General features: G+C 29.4%; 1 protein-coding gene across 1 annotated transcript in view; it reads left to right on the top strand.

Moving 5' to 3' along the window:
- LOC107449843 (NAD(+) hydrolase sarm1) overlaps positions 1-18,254 on the top strand; it is a 70,988-nt gene that overhangs the window by 20,964 nt on the left and 31,770 nt on the right. The window contains exons 2-3 of the mRNA XM_087157276.1: positions 16,255-16,533; positions 17,513-17,725. Of these exons, the coding sequence (XP_087013402.1) occupies positions 16,255-16,533; positions 17,513-17,725 (492 nt within the window). The remainder of the gene's footprint in view (positions 1-16,254; positions 16,534-17,512; positions 17,726-18,254) is intronic.

Raw genomic sequence — 18,254 nt, 5'->3', positions numbered from 1 at the left:
TGAAAGGCGATTATCAAAAACACATTCAAATGGCGTCCTACAATCAGAATACTTTTGATGTTTCAATTCTGCTTTCCTCGATAGTGATTCGTTAGAATTTCAACCTGATCTTAGTGTTCTATAAAAATGCAAGTTTCAAAGATTTCGGATTGTCAGAATATTTCCCTATTGTAACGCCTAATACAATTTATCTTCAATCGAAATGCCAACCTCTTTCCGAGTAACTAGGCTCAAATATCAACAGCATTTCTGTTCCTGATATCAATTTAAGTTTCAGTCAACTTCAACCTACTACAAGCAGAATCTATCGTCATTTTATCGCCAAATCAAATGTATAAATTTTTTTTATCTTTATGAAATAACAATAATGATAGATTTTCCACATTATGTGTTGCAAATCAATATTTTACTGAGAATAACTAAGTTATCAAAATCTGACGAATTGCCAGTTACATATAAATCTGAAATTAAAATCACGAGGCCATTTTACTTGTGGTTTAAAATGAAAACGTTATCGTACTAATTTCAGATTGTTTGCTAACAGGTTTGTAAAAAGAAATCCAAGACCCGTTTTACTTGAATAAAATCAAGCTTAAGCTAGAGGATTCATTCTTCTTATTGTTATTATAAATTTTGATTATTAATCAAATCCTATGTGAATACCGTTTTGTTGGTTATGAGTAATTATCTATTCAACTGCAGCATAAGCATATTTCGACAATATTTGGCACCATATCCCTCACATGATTTACAAAATAAACAAATTGCTAATTTCTTTTCCTGTGTAGGCTAACGCAAGGTAAGATTTTAGAAAATAATAATAATTATAAATAATTTATTATATTTTAATTATTGGATTTTATTTTATTTCAAAACCGTTGTTGAACACGACCCAATTTTAAGTTTAAGACTACCAATGTTTAACTTAGTAGCTTTATAATTTTGAACCTAATCCAAAAGACAAGGGAACACCCGGATCAAGTATTGGGAGAAATATTGTCTTCTAGGAGGACTTTTTGATGGAAATAATCCGCATCGCTTTACATGACGAGGAAAACTACGAAAATCTCCCAAGTCTGACGGCAAGGGATTCTAACCCATTATCCGTCTATCACGAAGGATATTTTTACGTCAGCACTGTGGTCTGCGCGAGTCGGGTGCGGAATTCGTATCGACCAGTTACTGGGATTCGAACTTGGTTCACCTCATTGGGAGGCGAACGCGCCTTTCCCCTTAGCCACCACGGGTGCTTATTATCGAATTAAAAACAAAAATAATTATTATTTATATTAATTGTCTTGCTTGAAATGAAGTTTTAAATTAATTTCGAAAAAATATAGCGTCGGTTGCACCCACTGCAATGTCAGAGAATCTAAGGGCTACTGCCCGCACTCTAAGAAATTCCGTATCAAATTACGGTAAAGAGTACCGGCATTCGATATGCCGATACTTTTTACCGTAAATTCCATTTTTTTCCAGAATATGTTACGGAACAAAAAATATGATGAACCGTAATTTTTACTGTACCGTAAGTAACCGAATCAGTAAGTTACCGTAAAGTAACTGAATCATCCTAATTAAAGAAATAGAATGTAAAAACTGTGTCACAATATTTTTAAATGAAATGGATTTTACGGTTGTTGCACCTGAAGGTGCCGGTACTTACTACAATATTTTGAACCAGAAATTTTTGCAGTGCTGTTCTTGTTTTTGCTATAAATTAAAAAATCTATAGGCATAGTGGAGAACCCATCCCAAACTAAGAATTTTATCTTCAGATTTTATACCGTTCTTCTTAATAGTCTTTCGTAGTTCTGAAAATTGTAGACAAAATTTTTCGTCAATTTAACGAAATTTTCGCTGCAGTAATCTTTCCATTTGCTCGGAAATCAGAATTAAGTAATTATTGAAAATTTAATTAAGAAAGTAGAAAGAAATCTTTCTTTTAAATACTCAAATAATTATAATTCTTTTTTCAAGGATGATCTTGCGGGCAAACAAAGAAATTAAACATCCCATCAAAAAATAAGCTAACTTCAAATCCCACCCTCCTCAAACAACTTACATAATATTTTTATCTTCACCGTAATAAAAATATTTTAAAAATACCAAGCGGTGTTTCTAGATAAACCTTCTGCATACAAATAGAGTAAGAAAATTAAGATTCCTTAGATACTACATCAAACAGAAAAATATAACAAGATCATTTCTAGGAGAGAGAAAAAAATTGAAGAAGAAATTCTAGAAATTTCACCGAAAGTTGGGTCGATAAACTAACGTCCTTGTATAGAAAGAGAATGCCTGATATGCTAGCAATGGACTATATTTAAGAGTGGAAAAAAAAACTATTTAATCAATAATCCGTTAAGAGGAAATAGTTCAAGAAATACGATAAATGTATGATAGTCCAGTGTAAATTGATTTGTTGAGTACAAAAGTATTTTTTTTTCTTCTTTTTTTTATGTTTTTATATAAATATATAAATCATTATTTGCTAAATAAATCGTTACTTTAAAATATATATATATATATATATATATATATATATATATATATATATATATATATATATATTCAGAGAACATATTTGAGTATCATGTAAACATATCTCTGAACATATTCTCTGAACATATATATATTCAGAGAACATGTTAGAGACATAAAACAGAATTTTATTGAAAAGTCAAAATTTTATATGCGTTGAAAAGTATTAATATTTTTTATTCTCAACAATACATTCAATGAGTAGTTTTTGTCGGTCTACTTGTTTCAAATAAAGCTTTTAATTAACATCAGGGTAAATAGGGTTACAGGCGCGTCCAGACATTTTTTATAAGGATTGACCGCTATGGTTATAAACATTTTCACATTTAAATGTGATTTTTCAATACTTTCTGATCTAAGTTAATGCTACTTCATATGGCCCTGTGAAAGGGTGAGGAAAAAGTTGGTAAAATAATTTATTTTTAGATTTTTTCCCCACGTACGCAAAGTTGATTTGAAAATTCTAAAATCTATGAATCATTAGGGGGACCGGAAAGTAATGTCGTTTCGGTGCATTTGATATTTGTTATCAAACTTTTATTTTTAATCAATAATGTATTCACAACGTCAGAACAACCTTTCAAAAATATATCGAAATGGATAGAAAAGAAAATGAATTTGTTTTTAAGACTTGGCGAATGTTTATTTAATGTACTGAAACGACATTACTTTTCGGTCCCCCTAATATATCCGGGTGGTTTTTTTTTCCACCCGACTGGCCTGTGAGCACGCGTAAGACTATGATTTGATTAGTAAATTATATTTCTTCTGAACTTATATGCTTCAGTAATTTTTTTTTATTTTAATAGTAACTTGCTTTAATAAGAATGAAGTAAATATTGAAGGAGGAGGTAGAATGTAGAATTAGATTTAAAATTCGTTCAATGAACTACTAGATATCAATTAAATAAAAAAACTGGACAAGTTCAAGTATAATTTAACGCATGGAAACGAGGCTCATTAAGCCTCAACTGATGTTACGTCTACCAGACACCTACACATAAAAGATTTAAATGTAACTGAACTGTTACACCAGAAAGAATCCGATTCTTTGTATATAGTACACAATAAACATCAGTGTTTCGTTTGGGTATTGAATCTATGATTCAAATGGAAGATCCTGATCAATGTGAAAAGAGTGATTCCAGTATCTGAACTTCTATTTGAAAAGTAAGCGTATTTTTCTGTATCAAAATCAGTAGACAGTTGGAAAATTTTAATTTCAAGTTCAAGAAGGAAAAAAATTAAATTGTCTACTAGTGATAGTAAACGATAAATTACATTTGCAATTCAACGCAGTTATATAAGATGAACGAGAACAAAATGTATCCAAGCATTTTTGTCACTGTAATTTCAAAATTTACGAAATTTTGTATCACTTAACAATTCGGTAATTACTGGAATTAATACTAGGGATATGTAACGAATAGCAGGGGTCTGTTTAAAAGAAATTTGGGTCCGTTAACGGACCCTTCACAAAATATATTTTCATAAAAACGGACCCTTCACAAAATATATTTTCATAAAAACGGACCCTTCACAAAATATTTTAACTTAAAAACGGACCCTTCACAAAATGATTTTTCTTTTAATCGTACCCTTCACAAATTTGTTTATCTTCATTATTGTTTTGTTAATCGAATAAACCCTTCCCAGGACAGAAAACAAGAAAGATGGATGTAAACGAATTAAGTTTTGTCTTCGGCAGACGATTCTTCCATTATTCGTCCGAAATGAATATCCTGCGTTCAGCAGTATAGGCTAAATACCAAATATTTGTATGTTGCATCTCTAATTTAGAAGCAGCAATTGCTGTTTATTTTTGAAAATTTAATTTTTCTTATTGTAATTTTACAGTGCTGAGCATAATCTTGTATCTGTTTACAATTTAAAAACTCCTTGAAAAAGTTTTTTGCAATAAACGGACCCTATTTGCACAAATTCATAAAAGCAGGACCCTGGTTGAAAGAATGTGAGTAATTTTTTCACAATTTCACAGAAACCGGTCCTTTCACAAAATGTCTGGACAGACCCTGAATAGTGGTTTGGTCGAATACCGAGTATTCGGCCAAACTGAATATTCGGCCGCCGTTTTTTGTCCATTATTAATATGTGTTTTTATAAATAAGTTTAGTTACTATTGAAAAGTATTCAAAACTTGGCAACAGTTTTGGTATGGGGTCAAGGAGAAAAAAACTATAATAGTTACCCATTAGAAATATTTAAGATAAATAAAAGAACTTATTAACAGTTATGAAAGAAGAAAAAAATAAATTTGTAAAGTTGAAAAAATGAGAAATAGAAAGAAAAAAAAATCCTCCTAATTCTGAAAATAAAACTTTAATGCTAAAATAATTTTTTCCGAAAAAACTTATCCATAAAACAATGTTAAAAGAAACATTGTCAATCAGAAATGCTTTTAAAAATGCCGTGTTATCATGAAAACGTCCATACAAAAAAAGATTTTATGCAGAAAGCGAAACAGAAAAAAAAGCAAAAATCTGTCTTAATTTCTAGAAGAAAATTTTGAACCTGATCATTTCAGTTTTCCAATGAATGTACTATGAAGGAAAAAAAGGAAGTCTACTTCAAATCCTCTTAATTGCCGAGCCCTAATAAAAACGTCTATTGGGAAAAAAAATTTAAAAAGGAAAAGCTAGTTAAGAACGAATATTTAACGCTAAAAAAATCTCAATTTAACTTTTTCACATTTTCGTATTTTTTGAAAAAAAGTATCGATAAGATAATAGCGTTCATTAGAAACGCTCTTTAGAAAGTGTTGTGTCATAATAAAAACACTGATAAAAGAAAAATTAATGAAAAGAAGAAAAAAAATGTTCATAGATTTTAAAATATAACTTCAACGTTGAAAAACACAATTTTACCTGTCTTACCGTGCATTAAAAAAAGTGATAAAGGAACAAAGTCTTTAAGAAACGCTCCGTTAAAATGCTGCTCTGTAATAAAAAACAGAAAATAGCTAAAATAAAAAAAAGAAAGAAAAAACGTTCCTAATTATTAAAGCAAAAAGAGCTGAAAAAAAGATGAAATTGACTTGCCTGAATATGATTGGAAAAAAATCAGCCGTACATAACTCGAGGTTCTAGTAAAGTAATCTAGTTTCAATTCTTCAAATTTAGTTTTTCCATTTGTCTTTCAGAACATAAATATGCAAGTTCTAAAAATGTATTGTAAAAAATATGATTTGAAATTACTCTTCCTTAAATCTATTTACATTCCTCCCCCCCCCACCCCAAAAAAATACTCCGTCGAAAAATATCTTGCCGAATATTTGGCCAAGCATTCGGCCAACCGAATATTCGGCAAAAGAGCCGAATACCGAATAGCTAAGGTGACTAGGGTCCTCAAAAAAACTAAAAGTCGGGCAGAATTTCTAAAAGAAATTCGAAAACTTACCTCCTTACCTTTTAAAAAAAATATTCTGTTATTGAATCTGTGTTCTAAAGTTATTAATTTGAAAAGATAAAGCAGTTTTCAAATATCGTATAGAAATTTTAGAACCAGTTTTTTAGTCACTTGAGAACGCTGATCTGCTTAACCTAGCACAGTGTTCTCTCTTTTAACAGCCATGGTAAGAATGCCACCTAATTTTGACCCCTTTCAAACGACGTGGACAGAGCCTGAGAGGATACTCCTGAATTCTCCTTTGCTTTTGAAAGTCTTTTCAATTTTTAGTTTTTCAAGAAACTATTTATGGGGAAATTTTATTTTATTTTATAACCATCGTTGAACAGCCAACACAATTTTTTTCGGGTTTACGACTACCAATTTTCAACTCGGTCGTTTTGTAATTTTGAACCGAATCCAGAAGACAATGGAACTCCTGGATCAAGTATTGAGAGAAATTCGTCTCCGTGGAAGATTTTTTGTTGGAACTAACCCGCATTTGCGCTACATAGAGATGAAAACTTTCCGCAGTTAGCCTGCCGGCAAGGGAACTCTAACCCACAATCCGTCTACCATTGAGGATATTTTATGCCATCTCTGGGGTTCGAACCCGGGTTACCTTATTGAGAGGCAAGCGCTCTATCCCCTGAGACACCACAGTCCTTATGGGTACATTTGTAAGCTTCTTAATAAGTAAAATTAATACGAAGCCTTAAAATTTAATTTTGATTAGTAAATGATTTCGTAGAGTTTACAATTTCTGTGAATTTAATTTTTTTTGCTAAAATAATATTTTATTTTAAATATTTCTATTATCAAATATATACCTCCAGCATTAAAACAAGTAAAAAAACAACCTGGTACAAAAAGATAGTTATTATTCATGCGCAATATACCTGTAAAAGCGTATTTAAAAGCTCTATCAACAAAAGAGCAAAACCTTCAACCCGTTCTATTCTTTCAATTATTTAAACTTGGAAACGCGTTACATCATGCTTTGTTGCTGCGGCATATCATTATGTTTAATTGCTTGCCAATGCAGTCGAATAGTTGGAATTGTTCCAAAGAGCACGCGAGTCTGTCCCATGACAGTTAATAAACTTTCTTTTTTCCGCCGGCTCTACCTTATCACTGACGTATAACTACAGTCAGTTGGAGTTAGGACTGACGCGAAAAGTACGACCTTTTTTTTTCTGTACCTGTAGAAAAAATAAAAACCGGAAATCAAAGATGACTAAAACCTCGTAAGCTGGAAATTTTATACTTTATTTTTCTTAGTCTAATATTCTAATCATTTTTTTTTTATTTGCCTTTTCAATTGATTATATTTATTTATACAAATTAGAAGTCTAGTTAGTTTAGGTTAAATATGAAGAGAAATGTTTCTATGATCACATAAAGTGATGGTATAATTATTTGGGGTTCCATGTCTGAAAAGGAATATGGGAGAATGGATTCCTAATATGTAAGCATAACACTAGAGCAGCGGTTCCCAAATGGTGTTCTGTGGAACCCTTGGGTTCCTTGAAAAGGTAAATGGGGTTCCGAAAATAAAGACTTTGTTTTTACCTCATAATAAGGATTTTTGAAATCTGTATTTGTCATTGGATCTGATGCGATTTGTCATTGGATCTAATAATCTTTTATTTATATAATAGCTCGGTGCCCTTTACGAAATTAAATTGCCAATGAAAAAGAAATTGTTTTTTTTTTCAATTATTATTTTTCTAATAACAATATCTCGAATAAATTACTCGTATGAAAAGGACCTGCATTTATGAAAAACTGAAATAGTATTTCCCATCATGCTTTTCGAATCAAAATAAAATAACTAAATTCGTTAATAAAAGAATATGTTTCCCCGGTAACCATTTCCAACGTTTTTAACAGTTCTTTTAGCTGTCATTTCAACAAAAGCATAATTCGATTTATTTATTTCATTTTTAGCCAAAAACTATTTAAAAATTAAATTAGATACTGCTCCAGGAGTGTGAATTCAACTGTCGGAAAGAAAACCTAATTTAAGACTACTAATGGACAAATTGATGAAAAAACTTCATTTCTCTGATAAAATATTTTCAAAATAAGGTTGTTTTTTATTGGATAATACGCTCGCAATTGTTTTTGTATACTTTGTTATTTACAAAGTCGGGTTCCGTCAGAAGAAGTTTAATCTTTTAGGGTTCAATAGCCGAAAAAATTTGGGAACCGCTGCACCCTCGGAGTGGGGGAGGACTTTAAGATGTCGAGTAACAATTTCTAGGAAATAAATTATAAACAGATTGAAATGATTTTTAAATTTTTATGTCTTAGTTATATTGGAAAACACAAATAAATCTTATTACATTTATCACAGAGCTATTTTAGTCTGTAATGTAAAATATTAATACTTAATTTAAATTGCATCTTAAAAATGTTGAATTTAATTCTATGCAAATACTAAATGTTTTTTGTATAGACTACTTTCTCAGAAATCGCAGTGAATAATATGTTACTATGAATGCATTGGTAGTAAGAATATTTAATAATTTAAGTTTGCTTAAAAGTGAATAATATCGAAAAAATATCTTTTCTTTGCAATTGGGACAGTGATCCAAGAAGCTGTGGAATTCGTATGGTACGTCAGGGGTCGACAAATAATTTTAAGTGGGATCCCAATGGTACTTTAAAACGGGCTGGGGGGGGCAGCAAGAAAAATTATTCATTAAAAATTAAAATACTATGTCAAAAATTTATATATATATATATATATATATATATATATATATATATATATATATATATATATATATATATATATATATATATATATATATATATATATATATATATATATATATATATATATATATATATATATATATATATATATATATATATATATATATATAGATGCGGATATAATCGTGTGGGCTGATGAAAAGATTATATCTTTTATTTTCTGTTTTTTTTTTTAATTTAATCCTTTTTTTCTTTTTTTTCTTTCTTTTTCTGTTTTTTAATCAGTTGATTGTTATTTTTTTTCATTATTATTTACCCTCCCCCCTTTTTTTTCTTCATATGTCTATAATTTTCCTTTGTTTTATCTTCATTTTGAAATTTTATAACAAAAGAAAAAACATTTTTTATTTAAATATGCTGTAAAATTAAATTAACACAAGAGAAGAAACAGTGAGGGCAAGTGCTCTATGATTTTTTACTTTACTTTTTAAGCATTGTTTTGTCAAATCTTCTATAATTAACAAAAAAGTATTGGTTAATTATAAAATTAAATTGAAAAATTTAACTTTTGCTCCCATTCTTTGAATCGGAGTCTATTCAATACAAGTAACAAGCATTATTTATAATTATTTAAAATAAAAATCAATGTCAGTTACAGCGAACTATAATTTTTTTATTTATGAGATTTCCAGAGGGGGAAAGTGATTTCCAAGTGCCCTTTTGCAGACGATTATTTGGATTCTAGATACTCTTTTGTAAATGTTTATCTAAGTACCCCCCCCCTCCAAGAAAAAAAATTTTTTTTTGGAAAGTAAACTCATATTTCATAGTAAGTTTTTATTTTAATATTTATTCATTGTTAGTTACAGAACAATATTTTTTCAATAATTTGAATAATTTAGGTTTTTTAAGATTTTCTTATGACGATCCAGTTTTTGACCTTCTGTGCACCGCGGTTCAACAATTGAAGACAGTTGTACTTGAGTTTTAATGTAAAAGTCCTTTCGAATATTTTTTATTGTTAATAAAAATAATAGCAAAAACTAAGCAAATTTTAAGCGGTGAAGGTCAAAAAATCACAGATGTATGGTTGTTGTATTAATATCTATGGTGTTAGTATCTACTCTATAACTTGATGATGGATAATGAGTAATGATGACAGCTTTAGTATTCATTCTTGTTTAATAAATCCATTTTACTCGTTCGCGTTTTTTGTCACTTAAATAAATAAATAGCAAAAATAAAAAGAGAACAATGAATACACTTTATATTTCCGCCTAACATCAATTTTCATTGTTTCAACAGTTTTTTTATTTGTGTGACACGATCAGATTTGAAGGCTTTTTAAAAAGAACCTATCTTTATCTATTGTTACTTAATTGTTTTTCAGAAATGATAGATTCCATGATAAAAAAGTAGGTGAAGATGAATTAAACTTCTCATTTAAAGTTGCAGTCATTTTAATGTTTATCCTCATTTTAAATTATCTTGGAAAATATGTTACAAAAAAGTGCTAAAATTGGAAAAATGGATACCGTACTCTTAAGTGAGTCAAATTCGTCTCTATGTTTTTGTGTATAGTCACAAGATATTTTGTGTGTAAGTAAACTTGTTATGTTCTTTAAAAATTTAACTTTAAGACAAAAGAGGAGTTGTTATTTAAAATGAGTTTAATACAAAAGTCAAAATTTTACAAGGAAAGAAACGATTGTTGAGAGGTTAATACTAGCCACCATCACCCTCATGAAAAACTAGGAAATTAAAAGACACACAAGCTAATCAATTAACTCATTAAAAATGCCATTGCCAAAGATTTGTTTCAATGCAAAAGGAATTTTTGATTTTTTTTGCTGTAGAATTAATATGGAATACGTAAAATGAAATAAATTAACTCTTAATCTCTAGCAAACGTATGTTTTCGAGAGCAAATATTCTTTTAATTCTTATAATTCTCATTTCTCATTAAAAAAATCTTTGTGTGCTTGTATTAAATTTTAAAACTATTTCTTAAAAAAGACATTTATTTAATTTTTTTAAACTTATATGTATTTAATATTTCAAAGACGGACCAGCAGCCATTGCATCTTTTTGAATTTGTTATATGTACTATTTACAATGGTGCAATAAGTACTTATTTTAATTGTGAGCTTCAGATGAATTCAGATTTTATTTGCTCGTGTTGTTAATGGGTTTAACAAAAGAAATTTTATTAGAGTATAAAAAATGTATTTCACGTTTAAGTTAAATAGAGATAAATCAATCTTGCATATTAACTACAACTTCTATTCTTATTAAAGTAATATTTATGTTATAATTGAATTGCTAACTACTGATAACAAACTTATCGTGAAATTCTAATTTCACAGGAATAATAATTTAAAAAAAACTAAGTTTGACTATTCAAAAAATCTGAATGAACAACTTCATTAAGTAAACCCATAAACTGTGATATAATATATTCGATCTTTTTAAACGGTTAAGTTGTTTACAATCCATCACCTATTTTTGATTCTTGATACATTATTTTCATATCTAAATCAGTCTGTCACTATCATCGGTCGATAATATTGATTATGTTACTCATCTGAGTTAAGAGATTCATTTGTGTTTAATAGAATTCAGCGCATGAAAAAATTTTAATGAATTTTTAAAAATTAAAAAAATTCATCCAAACGAGTTAACATCATAGCTGATTCTCGTGCTTCATTGAAAAAAATGAACTAAGTGCTTATCATTTATGATATAAAAACTAGCCTTTTCTTTGCTTCCTCAATATCGCTATTAAAAATTTAACGAATTAAAAACTAATTTCTTGTTCCGAAATATTTACTAGAATAGGTGACTTTTTTTTATAAAATATAAAAAAGTTAAGCGTGGTTATAAAACAAAGGTAGCTATTTAGAAATATTTTTTATAAAAACACTAAAGACAATGTTAGAAATTTTTAAGCATGTTGAATCTCTCAAATTCATCGCAACGTTAATTTTATGATAAGCTGAACCATATTTTCGCATTTTTTACACTTATTATTGAATACTATGGTACAACTCCAACCGCAACACGATTTAATTCAACATCTTCTAATGATTCCAGAAAATTTACACCATATTATAGTTTAAAGCACACTGCTGATATGATTGTTCGGTGTAGTATCCAGTTTTCTAAATGAGAGTGTACAGTAAGAGTTTTTAATACCTTGGTTTGACGATTTTTAAATAGAATAACATTAATGCAACCGTCAGACAAGCTGTCTTCTTTATTAAATGAGCAATTACCCCTATCAAAAGATCGGGACTGCAAGCGAATAAAAACTTTTTCTTTTTCGAATTTTCATTTTTAGAGACGATGTCTTATTCAAATTACGCTCTCCTAATCAAAATTACCTCGTTACCTCCATCTTGCTCTCTCCTTAATCTGCAATCTGCCCTTGTAGAAAAACAGTTACTTCATTGTTCACCATCAGCACCAGAACCAGCCACGTAAGCAAAAGATTTAGGAAGTTAAAACATTGGCAGAAGCTTTTTTTGCATTTATTCAAGTCTAAGAAAAAAAAAAGACTTTCTTCGAATTATGACTTTGGCTGCCAACTGCTTTCAAGTCATCACCTGGAATTGTGATCGTTTTTTTTTTATTTTATTCCCTCAGCGTTTTTTTTTTTTTTTTCCTTCTGTTTTATGCAGCAGGGTGCTATACCATTTCTTTTGCTTTTTGTTTACGTTTTTGTGGTTGCTACCATCGTGTGACATGCCTATTTTTGTAAGGATTAATTTTCCCGGTTTCCTGGCGCCCCCAGAAACTAGGCACAAACTTCGGTGTATTTTTTAATCAGACGAAGCGAAACAGCCGAACGAACGAAGATAACCGATTATTGCTCGAAGGTAGCACGTGGAGGCAATGGGACACAAACATTCGAAAAAGGTTAGTTATTTTATTTTTTGATGATACTGTTTCAAAACTCCCCTGAACGCGAGGAATATTCAGAAACTAGTGTTCAGCAAATTTTTATTTCATTATTTGAAGTAACTGAAAACAATGTTTTGAAACCTTCGAAAAACTCGAAAATTTTCCTTAATCTCTTCGCGTTTCAATGCTTAAATAACTATAATTTGCGATCATTATTCCGATAGATTAATCAAGAAAACATTTTAAATATATGATCTTCAAATAGGGAGTGGAATAGAATTCCCAATTTAAGAATTCTCATCTTAATTTTATTACTTTACCCAGAAGTCGATTAATACAGTATATAAAGTTTTATTTTCGTTAGTCAGAGAGGGTTAAAGTGAATACATCCTTAAATGTTCAGATTTAATGAATGATAAAACTACTATCAGCATTAAACCATCAGAGATTAACTAAGACATCGTTAATACTTTTGTTCGGAGAACTAAGAAATTACAAGACTACCATTGCTCATAGAGATAAGCTATGTGATATTACCATTTAAATTCTGAAGAAGTTTTAAACCCCAAAACTTTAAGAACATTTCGAAAGTTCTACCATTTGCGTCTCTCCACACTGTAAAATTACGGTACAAAGTATCCAGTTTTAACGTAAAATATTACACCGCAGTTTTTACTGTAATATTTACTTAATTGGAGTGATTCAGTGATTTTACGGTAATTATTACTTAAAAAATACGGTATATCAGATTTTTTTTTTTGTTCCGTAACATGTTCTGGTGAAAACGGATTTTACGGGATAAAGTACCGGTGAAAAGTAAGCCAAAAAAATAACATTATTTGTTTCATTTAAGAAATTTAAGGATAAATTATTAATTAAATATGACGTTAAGGTCTCGTACTAATTCAAATATGAGTTGCTGTGATTATAAAATACTGAGCTGGGTATCAGTATTTTTTAAATTGTTTATCATCATCTTATATGTTAGAACTGTTACAAAATGTGTCGAAATAAAATCTAAAATTCACTTTTTTTTCAGTAAGAGGTGTTTATTGTTAAAGGAAAAGTTGCATGAAAAAATAATTTATAGAACTTGTAATTCAGCGAAATTCTTTGAAATGAGTATAAGTGTTTCTTCCTTTTAATTTTAATGAATAATTCAAGGAAAAAAGTGTGTTCGATTTTTATTAGAGAAAATTATGCTCGAAAGTTTCACTTAATTTCATTTCGAATTATTGAAAATGTTTCATTTTTATTAAAGTCAAAAATATTTAAAAGTTTCACTTCCTTTAAATTTCCCTTGAGAAAATAATGCCTATAAGTTTCTCAGTTTAATTTTAAAAATGCGTTAATTTTATCATGAATAATTTAAAAAAGATTCATTTTTATTTGAAGCAATTAAGTTTAAAAGTTTCTCCTCTCACTGTTTCATTTTGAATAGTAAAAAAATATGTTTGGTTTTTAATATGAGATAATAAAGTTTATTCTATTTTAAAAGTTATTCTCTTTTAAATGAATATTAATAAAATATTTTATTCGATAAAAAATTCCAGTAATAAATGGTTTTTAATAATGTTTATTTTATTTATTATTTATCTTTTATAGATTTTGTTAATCAATATGGTATAGGATTTAATTGAATATATTTTTAAAATATATTGTTTGAACTATATATAGTATTTTAACCTCTTTTGTGATAAACTATAAAAAGCAACAATCAATCATTCCGAATTACGAAAAATATTTAACACAAAATGATGTTCTCGGGGAAAATGCTTACTATCGCAAATTTATCGTAATTATTACCATTATTTTTTTCATTATTTGGTTTTTATTTTGTCCAAAAGAAGTATCTTCTAAATTTTTTTAAATACATATTAATGCAACATTAAAACAGAACAAAAAACTTTCACATGCAATTGATGCTCCAAAAACAACAAACTTGCTGTGGCAAAATTTACTTCAAAAACATGAAAAATTTATGTCACCCCTTCCATAGTCATATTCTTCGTAGGCCGAATAATTTTAGAGCGTCTTAATGGTTTACTTAAATGGTGAACAAGCTGGAATTTTATTGATCATATGGAATTTGAAATCTTAATTTCTATGTATCAGATGGTCGAACAGTCATGTAATCTGTGGTACTTTGAAGACACAATAGCAGTCACACAAAAAGTAATTTTTCTCAAGTTGTGATTAGCTTGTAAAGCTTATAATTTCTTGCATTTAAATATAACACACTTTTGGGAGAATTTTCCTTTTATCCTGGTATAATTTTATCTTGTACAATTTTAGTCTCATCGATATATAGCCAAAAATCTATAGATAAAACTAGTTGTAGTGAAGCACACATTCTAACCCAGGCAGCAGTGTAAGGTTGGTTTTAACGTTGTCAACAACCTATATTACAAAGCCCCAAAATGTTTATAAATGATTGGCAAATAAATCCTGCGAGCTTGAAACATTATTAAATATAACTATGACAGTTTACGTGCTATAAGGTTTGCATTAAACTTGCATAAACAGCCCTTTCATTTGAGATTGAATCTGCCTTTGCAAAAAAAGGGTTGAAAATTCTTCTAAAATATAGGATGAATCCTCCTTTGCAAATCAAGGAAAGAAAGCGCTCTCAAACCGAAGATAAATTGACCTTCTCAGGGTTTATTTTAGATTTTATGACCATCAACAAAACAAGGCTTATTTGCATAGGATTTTATATACTTTCCTTAACACTTTAAAAGTGGAGATTGGCCTGATCATTAAGTTTGCAACGCGAACAAAGTGTTACATTTGAGAGCTTGGACGAAACTAGAATGAAAAGAAGGCAAAAATAAAGTTTGCAGTAAAAGCTGAATAAAAGCAGAAAAAAATTCCTCCTTTTCAATATTTAAAGAAGCAAGCTTAGCACACTAATCTTTTTACTAAGTTTAAAAAAGGATTCATTAGTCACCCTTTCGATGCCAACAAAATGAAAATACAACGTTGCCTGATGTCTGGGAAATTTATTTAAAAATACTAAATCTTTACTTATTTATACATAATAAATAATTTGTTTATTTAATTTTTTTTCTTAAACTTATTAAGTTCTTATAAAGATTTAGTCATTTTCTTGGATAACTGCTTTTACTTCCGACTGCACAGTGTTCAAAGAAGTATCAATTACTCCAATTTGAATTGAAGCGTTGCCAGTTCCCAGAAGAATATTTGCAGACAAGTGGGCGACGCAACAATGAATTTGGGACAAGTCCAGCTTTCTTGGGACAAAGTAGCTTTGAAATATTTTTACCCTTAACCCTTTTTTTTCTGAGAACATGAATTACATAGTATCTTTTTTCCTCCTAATTCATTTGATATCCTTCTTCCAGTTGTCAATAGTTTATGGATCCAGATTTAAGACTTGGAAGTTCTCAGTTGGTGCATACATGGTTCATTTAAATGATGGAAACATTTATTCCACTTAAGTTTTCCCTAATTGATTGTGACTGTCGTATTTCGAAATTTCAACAATACCAAACTTGATGACGTCTAAAAATTTATATGTGTTTGTGAACCAGCTAAAAACAACTTAACGTATTGAGTTTTGTTTTGATTACAATCTGATATTTAGTAATGAAGTACCACGTTTTATTCCCTTCCCAGTTTCTTACGGTATTTCAAAGATTCCATTTATTCTTGCAGCGCCAGGACTATTTTCAAAACGAAGATTTTCTTCAAACGTTGCAAGGACACTGCGCCGTGATGAGTTCAGTGTCACTTACCACCGCCACTTTTAATAGCTCTGAAAAACTTAGTGACACCACCACCTCTTCTACGAAGAAGCAGGTGCTGAGGAATTTTACCAGAAGTTACAGTTTGACAAGCAGTAGCTGCAGCAACAGTGACGACGCAACAGCCTACAAGCTCTGCTCGTCTGACAGAAGATTCTCGCTGGACGACGTATTAGACGAGAAAGAAGAGGTTAATCTTTCTCTTTTTTATATATAAATATATAATTTATGTATGGAAAATAAAGTTGCATCAGATTCAAATTTATTGGGTGCTATAACATTTAAGCAAATTAATCTATTTTATAGTTTTATACACTGCAAATGTTTATACGAAAATTTAATAAATGTGTTGTTTAAAAACTTACTATAGTGAAGAATTTTTAGTAAGTGTTGATAAAGCTATTTACATTTTTGACAGTTTTGCTGAGCAATCTGCAGAAGCTATAAAGCGGCAAATACATGATTCATTTTATAAAAGTACTGTTTTGCAAATCTAAATTAATATTTATCTACATAATTTCCCCTCAGACACATGTTTTCTCAAAATTGATTACCAAAAAAGGAATGAAATATATAGCAATTTTTTTTCTTTCAAAAAAGACGTTTCCTACGGCTTTTAAAACCTGTTGACGTAATAAATAAATTTTTTATTTGCCATTGTTATGTTCTGATAAATTATTTAGATATAACTTAATATATATTCCTTGATAGAATAGTCTTATTTAATATATTGTTCATGAATAATCTCAGTTAATACTTCTAATTACATTTATGGCCTGATGTATCTATCGTTTTTTTTTCTAATCTAGACATAAAAATTTTTTATCTACTAGTTTTCACATTGTAACTGCAATGATTTTTGCCAACTAAAAGCAGTTATCTAAGCTTTAGCCAAAAAATAGTTTATCTATTTTTGTTAGAATCCTACTGCACCATTGGTTTTCTAATGGTTTTGATTAAAAGATAAAAAAATATGACTCAAAATTAAGTTTAAATCAATGATACAAGCTTTAAGTGCTGAACATAAAACTACATTTTCGATAGAACATGAGATTCTTTTTTTAATGAATTTTCAGACGCTAAGGTTGAATTATTAGTGTGTAATTAACACCAAGCAAACTCTGTGTCTAAATTAACTAGTATGTTAACAATTAACGTGGTTGTTGCAGGAACTGAAACCGGATAGGACATCTTCGCTCTCTCAGTATCTGAACTCTTCGGAAGGAGACATCAGAGTTGAGCACAAGAGCAGAGATTTCATCCGTCATTCCTCCAGGACATCGTCAACGGAAACTATGTCCAGTTCAGAAAACAAACGAGGTTTCTTCACCAAAAAGAAAGTTTTAAATGATATTTCTTCATCATTATCATCATTGTCAAAAGTGAGTGGAGTATTTCCGTACAATTTATTTTTTGTAAATTTTTTCTGCAAATTACAGGGAAAAAATGTCGATTTCTGATTATTAGATCGAAAGTTATTTACGCCACACTTCCAAAAGAAAAAACGCAATATTTTAATATGGCGGACTATATATGTAAAAAATAAGCAAAATCCATCTCTCCAGCTTCAGTTCTTGACAATTCTCTTTCTTTTTGAAAGATACCCATTTTTTTTTGTTATTTAAATTGTCAACTCAAGTTTTATTGGGTAAGGAACCACAAAACCTTATAAAATATGACTTTTGACAAATTAAAATGGGTATGGTGGGAACAGTTTGCGTATTAGGGATTTATACATTTCGCCAATCAGAAACTTGCAATTTAGAAAGAAGTCTTACTCTTACCTGCCAACAATCAAAACAATACAGATTCCACTCTAGTTTGAACCTGAAAAGGAAAATCTTCATCATTTCACGATATGGTGACTACTTTTTGGTCCATTGAACTTATTTTCACCTGATATGTTTTAGC

This window comes from Parasteatoda tepidariorum, chromosome 2, assembly GCF_982258835.1.
Source record: "Parasteatoda tepidariorum strain Cologne lab strain chromosome 2, Ptep-v5.0, whole genome shotgun sequence".
Taxonomy (NCBI): domain Eukaryota; kingdom Metazoa; phylum Arthropoda; class Arachnida; order Araneae; family Theridiidae; genus Parasteatoda; species Parasteatoda tepidariorum.
Note: the sequence above shows the minus strand (reverse complement) of the source record. Positions and strands in the feature narration are given on the sequence as shown.